The sequence below is a fragment of the Monodelphis domestica genome, chromosome 7, assembly GCF_027887165.1.
Source record: "Monodelphis domestica isolate mMonDom1 chromosome 7, mMonDom1.pri, whole genome shotgun sequence".
In the NCBI taxonomy this organism is placed as follows: Eukaryota; Metazoa; Chordata; class Mammalia; order Didelphimorphia; family Didelphidae; genus Monodelphis; species Monodelphis domestica.
In genome coordinates, this window is record NC_077233.1 from 169,307,777 (window position 1) to 169,326,679 (window position 18,903).

Below are 18,903 nucleotides of genomic sequence, written 5' to 3' on the forward strand. Positions count from 1 at the left end.
GGTCTGCTGTGGGAAATCTAAGCATTAAGCTGCTATGGGGTGATTAAGAATAGCTCACATTTCCTTTTTAAAATTTTTATAGAAAACTTTTATTTTTATACCACTTTCATTTCCAAATATATCTCCCTACCTTCCCTACCCACTGAGCCATCCCTTGGAAAAAAAAGGATAAAAAAGAAAGGGGAAAAAAAGGCAGTTCACCAAAACCAACCAATGCATCAAGAGTATCTGAGAGTGTACGGAAATTTCCACACCCATAACTCCCCATTTCTACAAAAGAAGGAAAGAAAATATATTTTCTCAACCCTTCTTCAGGACTAAGCTTTGGTCATTATAATTACAAAGCATTCAGATGTTTTTTTTGTTCTCACATGGGCATCATCATTGTCATTTTCTTAGTTCATCTCATTGGTTTCTGACTCTTCCCTGCTTTTCTGAAGGTTTCATACTGTTGATCACAGTATACTGTTCCTCTATACTCATGTGCCACAATTTGTTCAATCCTTCTCCGGTCAATGGGCATTTTTCTTCCTATTGCTTGCTGCCACAAAAAAAATGAAAAGAAAAGAAAGACAATTGTTCTTGTTTCTAAAGCATCAGAAGGTTCACAAAGCATTTCCCCTCTACAACTCAATGAGATACTGCCATGATTAAACCCATTTTACAATGAGGGAATAGAGGCTGAAGTGAGGCAATTTATCCAGCAAGCTGTGTTTGAACCTTTGTCTCCCAACTCCAAGCCCCACGTGCTCTCCACACACCACCCTGTCTCTGTATGCCACTGACATCTCTCCCTACAAAGTAAACTTCTCGTATAAATATGATTATGAAAAACAGAAGAAGCTTCCATTGCATCAGTATGCCAGGAGGACAAGGCAGAAACCAAAGGTTTCATAGAATCGAAGATTTATCCCTGGAAAGCATCTTTTATTGTTGTCCAATTCTTTGTGACCCCAATTGGGGTTTTCTTAGCAAAGGTACTAGAGTGGTTTGTCATTTCCTTTTCCAGCTCATTTTACAGATAAGGAAACTGAAGCAAAAAGGATTAGGTGAGTTGTCCAGGATCACACAGCTAATAAGTATCTAAGGCCAGATTTGAACTTAGTCAAATTAAGACACCACACTCTATCCACTGCACCCTTAGCTGCTCCGGGATCTATGGGATTATTGAATCCAACCCATTTTATTTTTTAAATATTAATTTTATTTGATTAATTAAGAAAAATTTTCAATGGTTACATGATCCATGTTCTTTCTCTCCCCTCTTCCCACTCTCCTCCCATAGCTGATGCACAATTCCACTGGGTTTTACATATGTCATTGATCCAGACTTATTTCCATATTATTGATATTGGCACTAAGGTGATTGTTTAGAGTCTATATCCCCAGTCATATCTCCATTGACTCTTGTGATCGAGCAATTGTTTTTATTCTGTGTTTCTGCTTCCACAGTTCTTCCTCTGGATGTGGATAGTGTTCTTTCTCATAAGTCCCTCAGAATAGTTCTGGATCACTGCATTGCCACTAATGGAAAAGTCCATTACCTTCGATTGTACCACAGTGTATCAGTCTCTGTGTACAATGTTTTCCTGGTTCTGCTCCTTTTGCTCTGCATCACTTCCTGGAAGTTGTTCCAGTCCCCATGGAATTCCTCCACTTCATTATTCCTTTGAGCACAATAGTATTCCATCACCAACATATACCACAATTTGTTCAGCCATTCTCCAATTGAAGGGCATCCCCTCATTTTCCAATTTTTTGCCACTACAAAGAGCACAGCTATAAATATTTTTGTACAAGTCTTTTTTCTTATTATCTCCTTGGGGTATAAACCCAGCAGTCCTATGGCTGGATCAAAGGGCAGGCAGTCTTTTAAAGCCCATTGGGCATAGTTCCAAATTGCCATCCAGAATGCCAACCCCTCATTTTAAAGTGGAGCCCAGAGAACTTAAGTGGCTTGGGCCATGGTCATAGTAGTAGTAAATGGCCAAATCAGAATTCAACCTACGCATTCTGATTCCAAATCCAATGCTCAGTGAAAACTTGAGTTCTCTAGGCCAGTGAGAAAGCCAGCAGCCTAGAATATCAAAACACTGACCAAAGAGACTAAGTCTGAGACAAAACTCCAGCCAGAAACCTTCGTCTCCCAGTTCCCTAACCAGGGGCATGCGTCCTAGTAGGGCTACTGGAGGGCCAGTTTCAGAAGGACTCATCTCTGAATAAAGCAATGCATCCTCTGGGGTCGTTAGGTGTTGGGGGAAAGCTCACAGATCGCTGAGACCACATACTCCAAGAGCTGCTGAGGATATCCATTCATTCATTTCAACAAATATTTACTGAGCATGTACTATGTACAAGACCCTGAACCTGATCTCCAGCCAATCCTGAGGAACAGGATGGACACAAATGGAAGGGGTCAATGCTGGTGTTCCTGTTCTTTGTGGGGAGTGGATGTTCCTCTAGCCCTCTCCCTCTTTTGACCATTCACATTGGCTTCTGAGAATGGAAGTAGAAAGTAGCTTCTGTCTGATTACAAGCAAGGAAGAATCAGAGATTATATCCCAGGCCAATCCTGGCATAGATCCAGCCTGGCTCCTTCCTGTCACCCCTAGAGAGGGGGGCTCTAGGTATGTAAAAGTGCTAATAGTTGAGTGTCTGAGTAGGTGGAAAGCTAGAAAGCTGTCTGGGGAGTTAAGTGTCTGCCTGTATGTGTGCTTCCCTTAAAACATATTTAAAACACTAGCCTCTTATCCCTTCTACCTCCTGGGGTAGGCAAAGAAACAGGATCTCAGATGGATTTGGAGCTGAACCTTCCTTCCTGAAAAGAAGCAGACATAAGCAAGGATCCCATTTTCTATCTTCTGTACTGGGGTAAAGATCAGGAGAGAAAGAGCTGATCAGCACTGGGTTTAAAAGGAACGTGAGGGAGAAAGTACTGTACAGGGCCTAGGGGGGAAGAAGGAGGAGAGCTATGGAAATCTGAGCATATCTCTTCAACCCCAGGAAGAGAGAAAAAGGAATAAGAATTCTTTGTTCTCCATATCTCCAGAGAGATGACTTGGCCATAGAACCAGAAGGAGCTGCCCAGAAAGCTGCCTGATGGGGAGGAAAGGAACTTGATTCAAACCACCCACCTGAGATGGCACCAGCCATTCTTCCCCTTTTCCCTGCAGGGTCAGGGCCTGGCCAGAGTCAGAGGTGACCTTCAGCTTCTGAGAAGAAGCCATTCTGGGTAAAACAGGCCATCCCGTGGTGATCAAAAGCCTGTCTTTAGCAGTACCAGCCAGGAATCAGGCCAGTGCCAATGTCACAGAGCCCCAGTAGAGCTCTGCCCCTTGGAAAAGAGCTGGTGAGAGAGGAGGGGCATGGAGGAGCTCCATGAAGTTCTAATCTGCTGAGATGGTGGTGGGGTTTAGGCTAAAAATGTCTCCATAGGAATGTGGCATCCAAGCAGGGAATGGCTTCTTGGGCTAGGGAGTGCCAAATTTCCAGGCCTGACACAGAGCCCTTGCTTCCCTGCCCATGTTCACTTTTGCCCAGAAAGGGTAGTATTTATGCTCTTGGGTGTCAGCTCCAAGTCTACCTGGGTGCTCTAGTTTCTAAGGTTTGGGTTTTCTGCCTCCACTTGTACCACCACCTCCACACTTGCCAAATTCAGGCAGTCAGGCCCATTCTCCCTTTCTCTACTCCTCATCATCCTCTTCAAATGAGCTCATTTTTTTAAAGTGCTTAGCACAGGGCCTGGCATGTCATAGTAGATGTGTAGGAAATCCTTGTTTCCTTCCTTCCTTCCAGCCTTCTTTCCTTTTCTTAGGTCAAGAACCTACGTTGTTACAAAGATCACCACGGAGTTCTAAGAGGGCACATGACTTTTAAAAAAATGATATTCACTAAAGAGAGGACAAAAAATAACAATATGTTTATATTTTACATATTTATATATTTATTATATTATATATTGTTTATATATATTGTTTTGCCAAAGATACAAAAAGGGAGCTTCTGCTGAGGCCAAGTTTCATGTTTCTTTGGACCCTGATGAAATTTAACCAGAAATGTTCAGACTGTCCCAGATGCTGGATGACTCTGAATATGTTGGGCTCATTCCATCCCAGAGTATGATGCCAGAACTTGAATGGCATCGGAGCAGGGTTAAGATTTCAGCTACACTCTGAAGGGTAATTATTTGACTAAAAAGTGCCATGAGTCAAAAGAGCAGAGAGCATGGGGCAGCTGGGTGGCTCAGTGGACGGAGAGCCAGACCTAGAGATGGAAGGTTTTGGGTTCAAATCTGGCCTCAGACACTTCCTAGCTGTGTGACCCTGGGCAAGTCACTTGACCCCCATTGCCTAGCCCTTACTGCTCTTCTGCCTTGGAACCAATGTACAATATTGATTCTCAGAGAGAAGGTAACAGTTTAAAAACAAAAACAAAAGCATAGAGTTGGCCTAGATTACTCAGCTAAGGCATGGAAGGAATTGGCAGCTGATGAGGGTCCAGGCAGGGTCCAAAGTTTAAGAAATCAGTGGTGCTGGCCTAAATGATCTCCCAAGTCTTCTTGCATCTGTTTTTTTCTTTCAATTCTGAAATCACAAACCCAGGCTAGGAGGCTGAGGAGCAAAGTGTTGGAGACTTCAGCCAGAAAATCTGGGGGAGGAGAGGTCAGAATCTAGAAAGGAGCTGTATAGGTAATAGGCACAGAGGACCAGAGGTGGAAACAGGGCTTGATTGTGGGCTGAAAGCCTCCCAAACCAAGGATCTACCATCTAGGCTTCTTGCCCAAAGCCAGCGCTGGTTTCATTGTCAAACAAGCTTGGACAAAGGTACTTTGGCTGGCCAATATCTTTGGCACAGAGTAGATTTGGCTCATTTCAAAGGTTAAGACAAGTGGAAATGCCTGGCTGGCATGGGGGAGTAAAGGGCAGAAAGCCAGGGAGCTCCTAATACCAAAGCCTGGTTTCTCTCCTTGTTCAGTTTGTCTCTGGGCTATGGCAACTAACGCAATCTTCAGACTGGTACCAGTACCTCGGTAGACCTAGGCTCCCTCCTCTGCTTTGCCCTGACCCCCTCTGCGTCCCTTGCATCCTTGCTATCAGCTTTATAAGCAGCCGTTTGTCTCTTCCTCACATCCCATCCTAGCTTTGGGTCTTGCCTCTCTCTGTATTTACCAGCCCAAGACTGACCCCCTTTTTGGTCCTTCTTGACCCTCCTGCTTGGGTTCCTTTCCCTGGTCACAGTGTGGTCACTGGCTTCTTCTGGCTCTGAGCTCACAGGCAGAAATGGGGGTCAATATCCTGAGCCCCCCCCTTGTCTCACAGCTTTCTGCATGTTCTCTTGGATCCTAAGATGGAGCCCTGGATCGGGTCTTAGTAGTCATCTAGTCCAACCCCTCCGTTCTGGGGAGGACCCAGGATTTGATTACTATCAGGAGCGTTCTCTGTCCCAAACAGCTTAGTGCCTGTGCTAACTTGGAAGCCTTCGAGAAGGCCTGGGGCTTTGAAAGGTTAAGTTCCTTGCCTGTGGTCCTTCGGATGCGCCGGGCAGGATTTGAGGCTGGTTTGATGAAACCAGTTCCAAGGAGTAGTGATTTTCCCAAGGTCAAGCTCACATTAAGTTCATCCCAGTGGCAGGGAAGGGATGCCCTGGAGGCCTATTCTTGGAGAGGACTAAGATGAATTTGGTTTTCTATTTGCTTTCTGACAACGTTGTTGTTTCTTAAATGGAGGGAAGTATGAGAGAAAATAAATGCTTTCTCATTGAAAAAGCTCAATTCTTTTTTTAAAAGAAAAGAAAAGCAGAGGCAGTTAGTGAGGAGAGCTCCAAGCCTGGACGTGGAAGAACCCGAGTTCAATCTCAGACACTGCCAAGCTGTGTGACCTTGGGCAAGTCACTTAGTCCTCATTGTCTGGTCCTGGCCATCTATGCTTCTGTTTGAGAATCGATAAGACAAAAGGAAAGGGCTTAAAAAAGAAGTGCTAAATCTGGGGCCAGGAGAGACACGGCACTTACTAGCTATGCAACCCCTCACCAAGTCACCGAGTCAATCTCTACATCACGTAAAATGGAGAGACTATCGTCGTCGCACCAGCTGTCAGGAGGGCGTCGTGATGGAAGTGTTTGTGAATCTTAGCACCCTGCCTAGGCAAGGTAGCATCCAGCCACACTCTCCCTCCTCCGGGGGTGCCGGGACCAGCTTCTGGGGCTAATGAGGCCCTGCGAGGCAGCATCCTCATCAGACGAGGCTCTTCCACGCCTGGTTCCCAACCCCCACAATCGGCCCTCTGCAGAGGCTCTCCCAGGCGATGGGCAGGCATGCAGGGGGACACCGAGCTCTGACCACCCCCACCCCCTGCCCTTCTGCCCCCTGGGACCCACTGCTTGGCGCCCGCAGCCCAGTTTCACGGGGCTCTGGGTCGATTCAGCTAAAAGGCAAGTTAACGATCTCTGCCCCTCACTGGTCTCCTTAGCACCAGGCCCAGATGGTGAGGGACTCGTGCCAGGGCAGACATGGCTACAGGAAGGCTTGATGCCAGGGCAGGGGGGGGTTCTGTCAGGGCGGGGGTGGCTATCAGCACAGGCTGTGCCAGGAGATGGGGCAGAGGGCCCAGGCACCCCAGGTGGCATCTCAGGAAAGGAAGTAACAGTTGCAGGGCTGGGGAGGTGCCAGTTACCCCAGCACGGGGCACGGAACTAAGCCAGTGGCACACAGGGCTAGGGCAGGCGCCAGGGCAATCAGCGGGTACAGGTGGCGCATGGATGTGGGGGTGGCTGAGCCAGGCCCACATTCCCATAGATCCTGAGTGGGGCCTGAGGTCTGCTGGACAGGCTCGGACCCAGATAACAAGTCTCTGCTGTATGAGGACAGACAGACAAATGAATAGTCGCAGAAATGATTCCCCAGGTGAGAAGAGAAGCAGCTGGTCACACGGGCTCAAAGACAGCCAAGTGGACCTGGCAGACAGACAAGGAGAACCCCAGGGTCCGCGTCCCAGAGCTGCCCAAGGCCCTCTCTGCCTTCTGCTTCTCCCCAGCCCGTCTCCACCTTTTCCTTACCCCCCACAATTGTTCTGTAACCCAAGGGGACCGAGTCTCTCCCCTCTGGGGATGTAGTTGGGGAGGGGGCACCCCTGGGACCACAGATCTGGGGCTAAAAGGAGCTCTGAAGACCATCTAATCTAACCACCTCATTGACCGCAGAGCAACATGAGACCCAGAGACATCCCGGGTCACACAGTAGGTGGCAAAGCCAGGATTCGAACTTAGGTTCCTTACTCCAAATCCAACACACTCCCCATACCATGTTGTCTTATAAGGCAAAAGGGGGAGCAAAAAGAAGCAGGACTTCGGTGGCCAGCCAGGAGAAGCGGGAGCCGAGAGAACAGCCATGTACAGCCTTTCACTGTGCCTGGAATGTCGCCGAGGCCAGGATGGAGCCAGGGGGGCTGGGTACCCCACTAGGGGGATGCCAGGATCTGTCTTGTTCTCCAGTCATCTCATGTTTCTGAATGGAGTCTCCTCCAAAAGACAGGCAGGACACGCCGGGAGGGCAGAAATCACCTCTGACCCTTCTCTGCCTTTCCCACCACCCCAGAGGCTTTCTGGGAAGGCTGGAAAACCAGTTCAGATTTACACAGAGGTCTGGAGCTGGCTATGGGAACCACGTTCCCCTCCTCAGCAAGTTCTGCGCTCCATTCAGGTGTCGGGATGCACAGGATTCAGAGTTGGAAGTATCTGGTCCAACACTCAGCTCATCTCCTTCCCCATCTCCTTCCCCACCCCAACGCATCCCCGAGCCAACAGCCAGCTTTTGCTTGGTCACCTCCAGAGCTGCAGAGCCTTCTCACTCCTCGGGCAATCCTTTGGGCAGCTCCAATCCCTGGGAAGCTTCTCCTTTTTTATTTAGTCAGTTTAGAACTTTATTCCTTGGTTACAAGAATCATAAAAGCTTCTCCTTCTACAAAGCCCCATCTACTGCTTTGCTACTTCCAGCCACTGCTCCAGGGCCTACCCTTCAACATCACCCAGAACGAGTCTGCTGCTTTCCTACACAGAGAATTAAATTCGTGTCTCCCCTCGTCTCCTCCTCTCCAGGCGGAACATCCCTGGGTCCTTCAAGCAATCCGCAGATAGCATGATCTCAAGGCCCTTCCCTCTCCACCACCTTCCCCCAGCACTCCCCTGCTTTTCAATGTCCTTTCAAAAATATGGCAGCCAGAGCTGAATGCTGTTGCCTCCCTAGTCCTGGCATCTATGCTTCTGAATCCCCTGATCAAGCCCAGAACTTTCTTACCTCTACCACTCTGTCCATCTCTTCCTATACCCTGGATGCTCTGAATTCTTAAAATCTGTTTTTAAACCCTTCCTTCTTAGAATCTGTGTATGGGTTCCAAGGCAGAAGAGCGGCAAGGGCTAGGCAATCAGGGTGAAGTGACTTGCCCAGGGTCACACAGCTGGGAAGTGTCTAAGGCCAGATTTGAACCTAGGACATCCAGTCTCTATCCACTGAGCCACCCAGCTGCCCTCTGAATTCTTGAAATCTTAATGCAAATATCACTTCCCCCAAAAAGGCTTTGCCACCTCTCCCCCAAAACACCCTTCTTCTGCCTCAGTTCTCACAGACCAATTTATTCTATACTTCTATAGTGCATTTAGCATGGAATCTTGTGAATTCTAATTATCTACGTTGCTGTCCCCCCTCTCTCCGTTGTGGATTCCTGGGATCTGGATTCTAGCTAGATCTTAAATCTGTCATTCTTAGAATATGAGTTCCATGAGGAAAAAAGACTGGGATCTTATCCAAACGTGTTTTAAGTAGTGTTATTCAGTCAGTATCTGACTCTTTGTGACTCTACAAACCATACCGTGAGGGAATTTTCTCGACTAAGATACCAGCCTGGTTTACCACTTTCTTCTCCAGTGGATTAAGGCAAGCAGAGGGTTAACTGACTTGTTTAGGATCTCAGTAAGTGTTTGAGGCCAAATCTGAACTCAGGTCTGCCTGACTCTAGGCCCAGCACTCTGTCCACTGCTGCGCCATCGAAACTCTATAGCTCGCTCAACATGCTCTGCATGCAGTAGATGCTTGATAAACATTTGCTGAATGAAAGAAGAAGGATTGAATGACTCCTGCTAGGTGGTTTGCATTGTGTAATATGAGGGGAAGAGCGTGTTCCATGGTATAAAGGAAATTGGGTGGCCCACATCCAAGAGGCCTGATTTCCACTAGAAACTCTGACACTTTGAATTGTAAGTCATCGTACCTCTATGAGCATCAGTTTCCATATCTGTAAGTTAATTTTAATTAACTTAATAATAGGATCTTAGAAGTCATCTAGTCCAACCTCTCATTAGTTAATTAAATCACTTAATTTAATTAATTGGTCTCTAGACCCAACACACCAACATCTGTAAATTTATTTTAATAATTAATAATCATGCTGAATAATGCTTACATTACCTGTCTCCCAAGACTGTGAGGAAAGTGCTTTGTTTAAAAGAAAAGAAAAAAGAAAAATCTTATGTAAATATGAAATGTTAGCAGCAATAACAGAAGAATCTGGAGCAAGGAGATGGGGAGTGAGAGTGCAATTTACAAGTAGGTTACCCCACTGCCAGCTCAGCTCTTGGCACCTCTTGGGTTCCATTTAGCAGAATCACCACAGCCCCTTATGAATCTGGGGTGGGCCCTTGGGCTCTATTCAATCTTCCAAAAGAAGCTGCATTCACTATGTGAGGGAATAACCTGGCGTGAGGAATGATTACGAGTCACCAAGTATCTAAAAGTTTGGGGCTCATTAGCTGGGGGATTGGGATGATGAGGGCCTGTAAATCCCATCATATGGAAGGAACACAGTATTTAGTATAGAGAAGAGACTTAGAGGGACGTGACATCCATCTTCAGAGAGATGAAAGTCATGGAAAGAATGTTCCATTTGTGGTCAGAGGTCTGGGTTCAAATCCCAGCTCCACTCCCCACTGTGTGACCTCTGGGCTAGAGGGTTCTCATCTATAAAAGTGAGGGCATTGGATTAAATGATGTCTACGATCCCTTTGGCCCCAAATCCCCCAGTTCTACTCTGCTGTTTCGGGGAGGAAGGATTAGCCTAAAACGACATCGTCCAAGAAAGCAGGACTTGGACCAGTGAACAGATAAGGCATTTCCAAAGGAAACAAGGCTGGAAAACTGTGTGGCCAGCACACAGGAAGGAGCCTTGGAGCTTTCCCTGTGACAATGTGACCCGATTTGCCTAACAGTTAGCCTAGATCGTTGCTGAACTTCTTTCCAACCCAGAAAATCCACAGGAACAAGCCTTCACATCACAGGATTTGGAGTCAGATGGAAATGTAGACACCATTGGAGGGCAACTAGAGTGCTAAACAGTCTCCAGATAATCTCCTATTAAGATTGGCTGGAGAGATTGGGTATGTTTCCTTTGGAGAGGAGAAAATTGGGGGGACCCAAGAGCTCTCTTCAGTCTCTGAAGGGCCAAATGAAAGAGCAATTAGAAGCAGTGCACAAAAGCTGCAAAGAGGGAGGTTTAGGCTAGGTGGGGCAGTGGGTAGAGCACTGAGCTTGGACTCAGGAAGACTCATTTTCATGAGATCAAATCCAGCCTCAGACACTTACTAACCATCTTGGCAGGTCACTTAATCCCGTTCGCCTCAGTTCCTTATCTGTAAAATAAGCTAGAGAAGGAAATGTTAAACCCCTCCAATATCTTTGCTAAGAAAGCCCCCCAAAATGGGGTCATAAAGAGTTGGAAACAATAACATAAGGAAAAATTTCCTAATAATTAGAATTGCCATTCAAAGTTATCAGACTGTGTTGCCTTCACAGGTGATGAATTACTTGGGTTATGGTAGAGGAGATTTTTTTTTCAGGTATGGATTACACTAGACAAGCACTGAGGGTCCTTCCAAATTAAAAATTGGGCGATGTGGGGATTTAGAGCCAAAAGAACCTGAGATCATTTGGTCCAACTTTACTATTATACAGAAGTCAATCACAAAATGGTCATCTGGAGCAACCTCCTCATTTTACAGTTGAGGAAACTGAGGCCCAGTGAAGTCAAGAGACTTAATTGAGGTCATACCGGTAGTAAATGGTAGAGTTGGGATTTGAACTCAGGTCCTCTGTCTCTAGACCCAACATTCTACTTGATTCTAAATCCAGTGTTCTTTCTACTGAAGCCTAGTAATACTTAATACTTAATAATACTCAAGCACAATACTATGCCAGGGGCAGAAGTACTTCCCAGGGTTAAAAATGTAATGCATTAAAAATAAGGTTAGAAAATGTTTTTCATTGTTCACCACTTTACCCTCCCATGCCTTGATGCCTCCTGAGGCTTCTTAAAAGAAAGCTCTCCATGGAAGCAGAATGTATGTTTTCTTCTCTCAAAATATTTCCCCGTGTCTAGTAAAAGCACGCACAACCAGGTCTTCTACCAACCAGGTCTCGGGAAGTGTTTGTTGTTGCCTTGCATTCGAGTTGGCAGTGGTAGTGATGTCTATTTGGAGGGGGGAAGACGCTTTCTCCCACAGAAAAGGATCAAACATTTCTTAAGGGTTTATTATGTACTTCAAACGCTTGTGCACAAACTTATCGCAAGGAGGATAAGAAGCAAAGCAGTTGAGGTGGGAGAAGATGGTGCACTTGGTGAGCCTGGGCAAGTTAAACACCACCACCACCTCCCTGACTCAGTTTCTTCAACTGCAAAGTGAGAGGGTTGGACTAGGTGGCCACTGAGATCCCTTTCAATTCTAGATCTGTGATCAACTATGATCTCCAATTAGTATCTGACATTTAAGACATGGAGGGGTGTCAGGGAATAGCTTAGGTGGCTCAGTAGACAAAGCACCAATCCTAGAAATAAGGGGTCCTAGGTTCAAATCTGGCCTCAGACACTTTCTAGCTGTGTGACCCTGGGCAAGTCACTTGACCTCCATTGTCTAGCCCTTACCACTCTTCTGCCTTGGAGCCAATACATAGTATTGATTCTAAGAAGAAAGGTAAGGGTTTGGGGTTGGGGGTTTTTTTTTAAGAGCTATGAGAATATACCTCTCTTTCTTCTTTGCAAGTGTCGAGGGCTAGGTTGGAACCCCACATTTAATGTTGGACTCCGTTGGTGAATTGACTGATTTTGTTCCCCACCTTTTATTCTTTGTAATAAGATCATCCTCCAAGGGGGAGAGGAGAGGCATCCTGGGAAATAGAGGTGATATAAAAAGAAAATATATCAATATTTTAAAGTAAAGCAAGTCAGGGTTCCCTCCCTTCTCCCCTCTCCTACCTCCTCAATTCATTCTAAACTCCAACTGGAGCTGCTCCATGGCTGGCTTTACTTTAAATCCTTGGCTTAACACTTTGTTGACAGGTATCAAAGTACTTTGTTCTCCACTAGAAAAGCCAGGAACTCAATTACAGGTCATCTAGGCTAGATCTCCGAAGAATGGCTGCAGGAGCCTGTTCTGTGGGAGACCCCTAGAAAAGTTTAAACAAGGAGAGGGAAGAGAATAAGCATTTGATCTAGCATCTACTATGTACCAGGCACGACCTTATTTGATCTTCACAATGATCCTTCCAATGCTATCTTCATTATTCACTTGAGATTACTGGGGCAATCAGTGGTTAAGTGTGTTACTTGGAGTCACACAGATAAATGTCTGAGACTAGATTTGAACTACTCCATCTATGGTATGACCAGCCACCCCTGGGGCACATAATCTATAACTTTAAGTATCAGTATTCATTATACGACTAGGTGGCTCAATGGATAGAGCTGTGAGCCTGCAGTCTGGAAGACCTGAATTCAAATTCAGCCTTAGACATTTCTTATCTGGGCAAGTCACTTAACCTGTTTGTCTTAATCCACTGGAGAAGAAAAAAGCAACCACTCTAGTATCTCTGCCAGGAAAACCCCATGGCTAGCCCCATTCTGAACAATTCTTTATTCAGCTTCTCCCAAGAAGTGGCACATCCACATCAAGTCACAAAAATTTGTATTATCTTAGAGTTAGAAGACAACCTTTGTATGTGACCCAACCTTCACCCCAACACTGTCACTCATTCTCTCTATTTTATCTCCCTCATTCCCTCTCTTTCTCACTCTTTCATTCTTACTCTCATTCTCTCATGCTCTCTCTCCCTCATTCTCACTCTCATTCTCTTTCCGTCCTGCTTTTTCTTGTGCTCTCTGTCTCTGTCTCTGTCTCTGTCTCTGTCTCTCTCTCTCTCTCTCTCTCTCTCTCTCTCTCTCTCTGTGTCTCTCTCTCCCTCTCATTCTCTCACCTTCCTGCTCTTTTTTCTTTCTCTCTCTCTCTCTCTCCCGTCTCTCTCTCTCCCTGTCTCTGCCTCTCTCTGTCTGTCTGTCTGTCTGTCTGTCTTTCTCTTTTCCCACCCCAACCCCAAAGAATCCCTTCCATGAGAATCAATGATGTAGGGAGAACAGAGCGCTGGAATCCAGAGACATCTGTAGAATGAGGGGGTGGGACTAGCCCAATCTCTGAGGTCTCTTACAACTCCTAAGTTCTGTGATGGTGAGCCCTGGTCCCAGCTCTGCTACTTACTTGGATAACTCACTTAACTTCCCGAGCCACGGTTTGTAAAATAGGGATAATAAAATTTTCACTCTCCAAGCCAATGACTGCACTGACTTCACAAGCTTGTTGTGAGAATCAAATGAGCCAACGTTCCTAAAAGGCTCTGGATTTATAAGAGGCGTGAGTGTGAGCTATTGTACAATTGAATCGTTCAGGGCTGTCTCTTTCCACAAACAGTAAAATGTGGACAGCCATCCAGATAAAAACAAACACAAAGCCCTGATGTTTTCTTATGAAAGTCTTGGTCCCAAACTCTTGGCAAATACTCATCCAATTTCAACTTAAAATCCTCCAGTAAACGGTTCACACTGGCTGCTCGTGCCCAACCTGTGGCAGAGCCTTCTAAGCTCGTATCGGTCTGATTAGTCACCATCAGACACGCTGTTCATTGATGTCACAGTGATGTCACTTTGGTCCTCTGAGTAGGAAAGACAACAACCCAAAGTGTCCAGTGACGGGCTCCTCCCTGGAGGTTCCACCTGAGGTATCACTCTCCACTGGAACTAGCTGTAGTTATTGGATGGTTTTTCCTTCCATTGAGCCCAAACCTGCCTCCCTTAACTTCCAGCCACTTATTCTAGTTTTGCCCTCTGAAGCCAAGAACAAAGAGTCTAATTCCTGGGCCACGTGACAACCCTTCCAAGCATGCGAGGCGATCACGTTCTCTGTGTCTCAGATTCCCATGTGCCTTCACAGGCATGTGGAACCTCTAGAATGAGCATTTCTTTACACTTGGATAAGCAACGCTTACCCCAAGGACCTCAACCTCTAAGGGTAGAATTATAGACCAGAATAGCCTCGGGCACTTACGGGCTGAGTGACCCTGGGCAAGTCACTTAACCCCATTTACCTCAGTTTCCCCATCTATAAAATGTGCTGATGAAAAAAAAGGCAAACCATTCCAGTACCTTTGCCAAAAAAAAAAAATCCCAAATAGGGTTCAAAGAGTCGGACACGACTGATACACCTAAACAAAAACAAGAGCAGTAGCTAAGACATCCCCAGGGGTGGTGCAGGCAGCTAGGGAGCACAGTGCAGAGAGGCCTGGGAGACCCCAGTTTGATTCCTGTCTCAAATGCTCCAGCCTCAATTCTCCCATCTGTAAAATAGGGATTATCGGCCAACGGTGAGTCAATAGGTATTTATTAAGATTATTAAGATAATAGATCCTTATGACGTACTTCCTTGCCCTCATGGAATATATGAAGGGGACCACATAGGACTATCTACCCACAGAATGTCTGGATCATAGATCCGACCTCGAATAGTGGTTCTGAGGAGCAGACTAACCTTTAAAGCCCGCTGTCAATATCAGTGCTTCTCACCCTTCCTGGCACACCCCACCTTGCAGAGCCTCTTCCTTCTGTTCCCCGAGAGCCCTCTTTGCTGGTAGACGTGCACTTCTGTACCCCCAGCCCAGCTTGCCGATACTATTGTAAAAAGGAATCGCCGTGACCCCATTGAGCCCTCGTCCCACCCAAGGTACCTTCTTGTCCCTCTTTTAAAAACAAACAAAAAAAAACCCCTGAGACAGAAGGACAAGGGCTGGGCAATCAGGGTTAAGTGACTTGCCTAAGGTCACACAGCTAGAAATTTCTCTTTAGGACAAATTTGAACCCAGGTCTTCCAGATTCCAGGCCTTCCTTTATATTAAACCTAAGCCATCTGAGGCAGGCAACCATTCCATCCTCATGGGAAGAGGGATCAGGTCCAGATACCACCCATCCCTTTTTTGAAAATAAATCTTTATTTTGAACTTTATTAAAAGTAACGCAACACCCCATAGACTGGTGTTAAATGTTGTCTAAAGTGTAAAATCTGTGTTCTAACCTACATAATAACTGCCAGTACAGTGCTGTTGTTGGTCTTGTATTCAGTCAGGTTAAAGCAATGGACAGTAGATGAATGAACACATTTAAAAAAATTCTTCTCAAGAAGAGAGAGACAGAAAATCTTAGAATCTCCAAGAAGGGCGAAAACAGAGAAAGCATTTAATCTAGGCCAAGGCTGACCAAGGAGGCCCTCTGCAGCACTCTCGGCCTCAGGACCCAGGCGCAGGACCACAGAGGCCTCCCACTCTCCCCAGTAGACAATAACTTGGCTCCTGAACTTCCCATTCCGAACCCAGCACATCCCTGCAGCACTCTCCTCGCTCTGTCCCCCCAAATGGCCGGATTCTCTTTAGGTCTAGGCTATTGACAGCCCAGGGAGTTCTGTTGCCCAGGTTGTCCCCAAAACTAGTTATCTCACTACCTTCCTCTTCCCGGTGAGGTCTCTGTAGCCAAGACCAGGAATCCTCCTTAACACATTTCACCCTGAACCCAGCAGTCACCGGGTCATCCTTCTCAGAACCCCCTCGGGGTGACTTCTCAGAGGCCTGGGTTAGGAGTGGACCTTCCCATCCTTCCTGGTTCTTGGGGTTGGACTTGAAGTCTTTGTTCTCACACAGGCTGTGAAACTGAGCAAGTCCTCATTCTGTTTCCTCATCTGTAAAAAGGGGTTCACAAGGTACTGCCCACTAGAGAGGGGAGCTGCAAGAAAAGTGTTTTGTAAACTTCTTAGAACTAGAGCAGCGTGGCCTGCTGATCTTATCGCCCCAGAAACATGTTAAGTCAGTGGGGTGGTGATGTCCTCCTTCTAAGGAAGCGCCGAGGCGGAGGGGTAACTCGGACTTCCCTTCTCTATCCTGTCTGGGCTACTTCCAGACGGATGTCTTTTCTCTCAGAGCAAGAATGTTTCTGTGCCCAGCCTCCACTAAAGCCCTCAAAAATACTCATCCTTCATCCTTTTTTGAATTTAAAGAAATTTAAAACCCTTCATTTCTGTCTTAGTAACACCTCAAAGACACAGCTAGGACGTGTCTGAGGTCACTTTTGAACCCAGGACCTCCTGACTCCAAGCCTGTGGCTCTAGCCACTATGCCACCTACCTGTCCCTAATCCTCCATTCTTAAAAACAAACAAGTCAGTTGGCAGGAGCTAGAGTCAAAGTAAGCCAGAGAGGCCCTGGTGGCTGATACCACATCTCGGCTGTCCTCTCCAGCCCTGCCTCTCCCGTGTAGTCTAAACCAGTATGTGTAGAATGAATGAATGACTTCGTGAGGGAATGAGACAGAGGGAGATGCCCAAGTTCCCATCACCCCCCCCACTCCCTCACCTCTTCACCCCTCTTTCTGATTGATTATAGGAGAAGAAGGGGCAGGAGGTGAAGAGAGGCCCAGAGGTGGAGATCGCCAAACTGGACAAACTGTTGAACCTCGTGAGGGAAGTGAAGCCCTAGAACTGAACTGATGGAGCCTGGTCTGCAGCGCTTCCCCAACCTGACCCAGAGGGCACCCTGTGCCTCAGGAAACCCCTGCCCCAGCCGGCTGTCCCTGAATTTGAGGCCAGACATACCTTCCTCTTTCAGCCTTCTGGTTGTGTTCAAGTCCTGCACCTTCCCTGCTCCAACCCCCAGTCACTACACCCCTGGTCTCATTCTCCTGCCCCGAGGGAAATGTAGACGTGCTGGGGGGGGGGGGCTCTTAATTACCCCCTCCATTCTAGATAGAGAGAAGGCCCCAGACCCTGTAACCCTTAACACCCTCCTGGACAAATAAACACGTTTCAGAGTTCCCCTGATTGGCGTCGAGGTTCTTTGCCCTGCCAGACATAGACACCGCAAGAGACAGCTGAACCACAATGCAGTTTATTGTCGAGTAAAAAAGAAGTGGGACCCTGGGAGAGGGCACAGATGTACCCTCCTGGGTTATTGCAATGGCTTTGCCCAGGCTGGTCTGCCCCCCCACTGAACAGGTCTGGGGTGGGATGGCATGACTCCCGGACCCATGAACCCTAGTGCCAGGGGCCCCCTTGAGGAGGCTGAAGAAGAGCCCCCACCAGCCTCAGGACCCAGAGTGCTCCGACTCTCCCCAACAGGGAATAACTTGGCTCCAGTCCCACCCATTCCCAGGGCCCAGTTCCTTCTGGTCTGGCCCGCCTGTGCTTCCTGCCCCAAAGGGTAGACGGCCTGGCCCCAGACCCCTCCGTGCCTTCCACCTTTTGCCTCTTGCTCACTCACAGGCTCCCTTGGGCCCCGACCCAGGAGGGGGCAATCCACTCAGGAAGCATCAGCCCCATGGGGGGGCAGACACAGGAAGAAGGAAGTCAGGGGTGTCCTGGACCGCTCAGGGGGTCAGCCCATGGCTCACGGGAGGTCCCTCCTCTCCTCTTGTCCTTCTAGGTCCACGGAATCCTCCCTCCATAGGGGCTCATCGGACAGGCTAGGCTATCCCAGGATGTCAGGGCTGCAGGAGATGGCTGCCCTCATGCCTGGGCTGGGGCTCCTGGGACTGCTGGGGCCCCTGGGGCTGCTGGGACTGCTGGGGCTCCTGGGGCTGCTGGGATTGCTGGGGCTCCTGGGGCTGCAGGGCCTGCTGCGGTTCCTGGGTTGTGGGTGACTTCTTAGTGCAGGTACACATGGGGTGTGCCAGGCAGGCCCGGCACACAATGGTACAGAGCAGCAGAAGCAAGAGGGCAACCAGCCCATTGAAGGAGATGGCGATGATGGCCCCAGTGGAGAGTCCCGCCCCCATCGCAGGACAGGGGCTTCCTTCACCCCCCACATGCCACCACGGGCAGCTCAACCCCAGGGCCCCAGCCCATCCCTGGGGACTTGGCAGCAAAGAAGGAGGCACTAGGAGGAGGCCCAAGGCGGCCGGAGCCCAGGGATCCAAGGAGCAGAGAAGTGCCGTCCCTCGACGACGTCCCACTTCCTACTCCTGCCCTGCAGAGAAGCTCTCACCTTGGCCTGGGTCTGGAGGGACGCAGAATAGAAATCTCATTAGCCAGTGTGGCCCCGGGCCTGGGCCTGGGATGGGAAATGTCTCCCTAGTTGGACTCCAAGGCTCCCTACCCCAACGCTAATCTCCACCACCCTCCGGGAGAGCAGTACAGGAGGATACACTTTTTTGCCCGGGAGAAGCCCCTTCCTTAGCTAAATCCGAAGTAAAGGACGTGGATCTCGGGGAACTGGTGGGAGCTGGTTTGAATCCAAGCACCTTTACTGCGAGGTCTTGAGGAAAGTCGCTGCCCATGTGGACCACAATTTCACTTGGGAAGTGAGGCTGGTCTTTCTAGCTATGACTCCTAGCATACGTTTATTTATGGAAAGTCGGTGGAAAAGCAAACTTGGACGTTCTGGGGTCCCCATAACGGGGCACAGAGATCTGACCCTGACCACTGCTTCTCAGGCACCCCCCAGCACCCATCTCCAGGGTGATGAGGGAACCCAGCCAGGAACAGAGCACAGAGTTCAAGCACC

The 18,903-nt window shown here is 47.8% G+C and overlaps 2 protein-coding genes across 3 annotated transcripts in view; one reads left to right on the forward strand and one right to left on the reverse strand.

Moving 5' to 3' along the window:
• The window catches only part of DNAI1 (dynein axonemal intermediate chain 1), a 314,390-nt gene extending 297,168 nt beyond the window's left edge, over positions 1–17,222 (forward strand). For both annotated transcript variants that reach the window (XM_001378802.5, XM_056805993.1), the window contains one exon: positions 16,789–17,222. In XM_001378802.5, the coding sequence (XP_001378839.3) occupies positions 16,789–16,881 (93 nt within the window). In that variant the 3' untranslated portion in view covers positions 16,882–17,222. The remainder of the gene's footprint in view (positions 1–16,788) is intronic.
• A 51-nt stretch (positions 17,223–17,273) lies between these two features.
• ENHO (energy homeostasis associated) lies at positions 17,274–18,396 on the reverse strand. The gene has a single exon (XM_056805995.1). It carries the CDS (start codon positions 18,173–18,175, stop codon positions 17,882–17,884), a length of 294 nt encoding a protein of 97 aa, XP_056661973.1. The 5' UTR covers positions 18,176–18,396; the 3' UTR covers positions 17,274–17,881.
• Positions 18,397–18,903: the final 507 nt, after the last annotated feature.

Bases quoted from the DNA above. Each gene is read 5' to 3' on its own strand.
- ENHO (XM_056805995.1), bottom strand. From the start codon at position 18,175: ATGGGGGCGGGACTCTCCACTGGGGCCATCATCGCCATCTCCTTCAAT.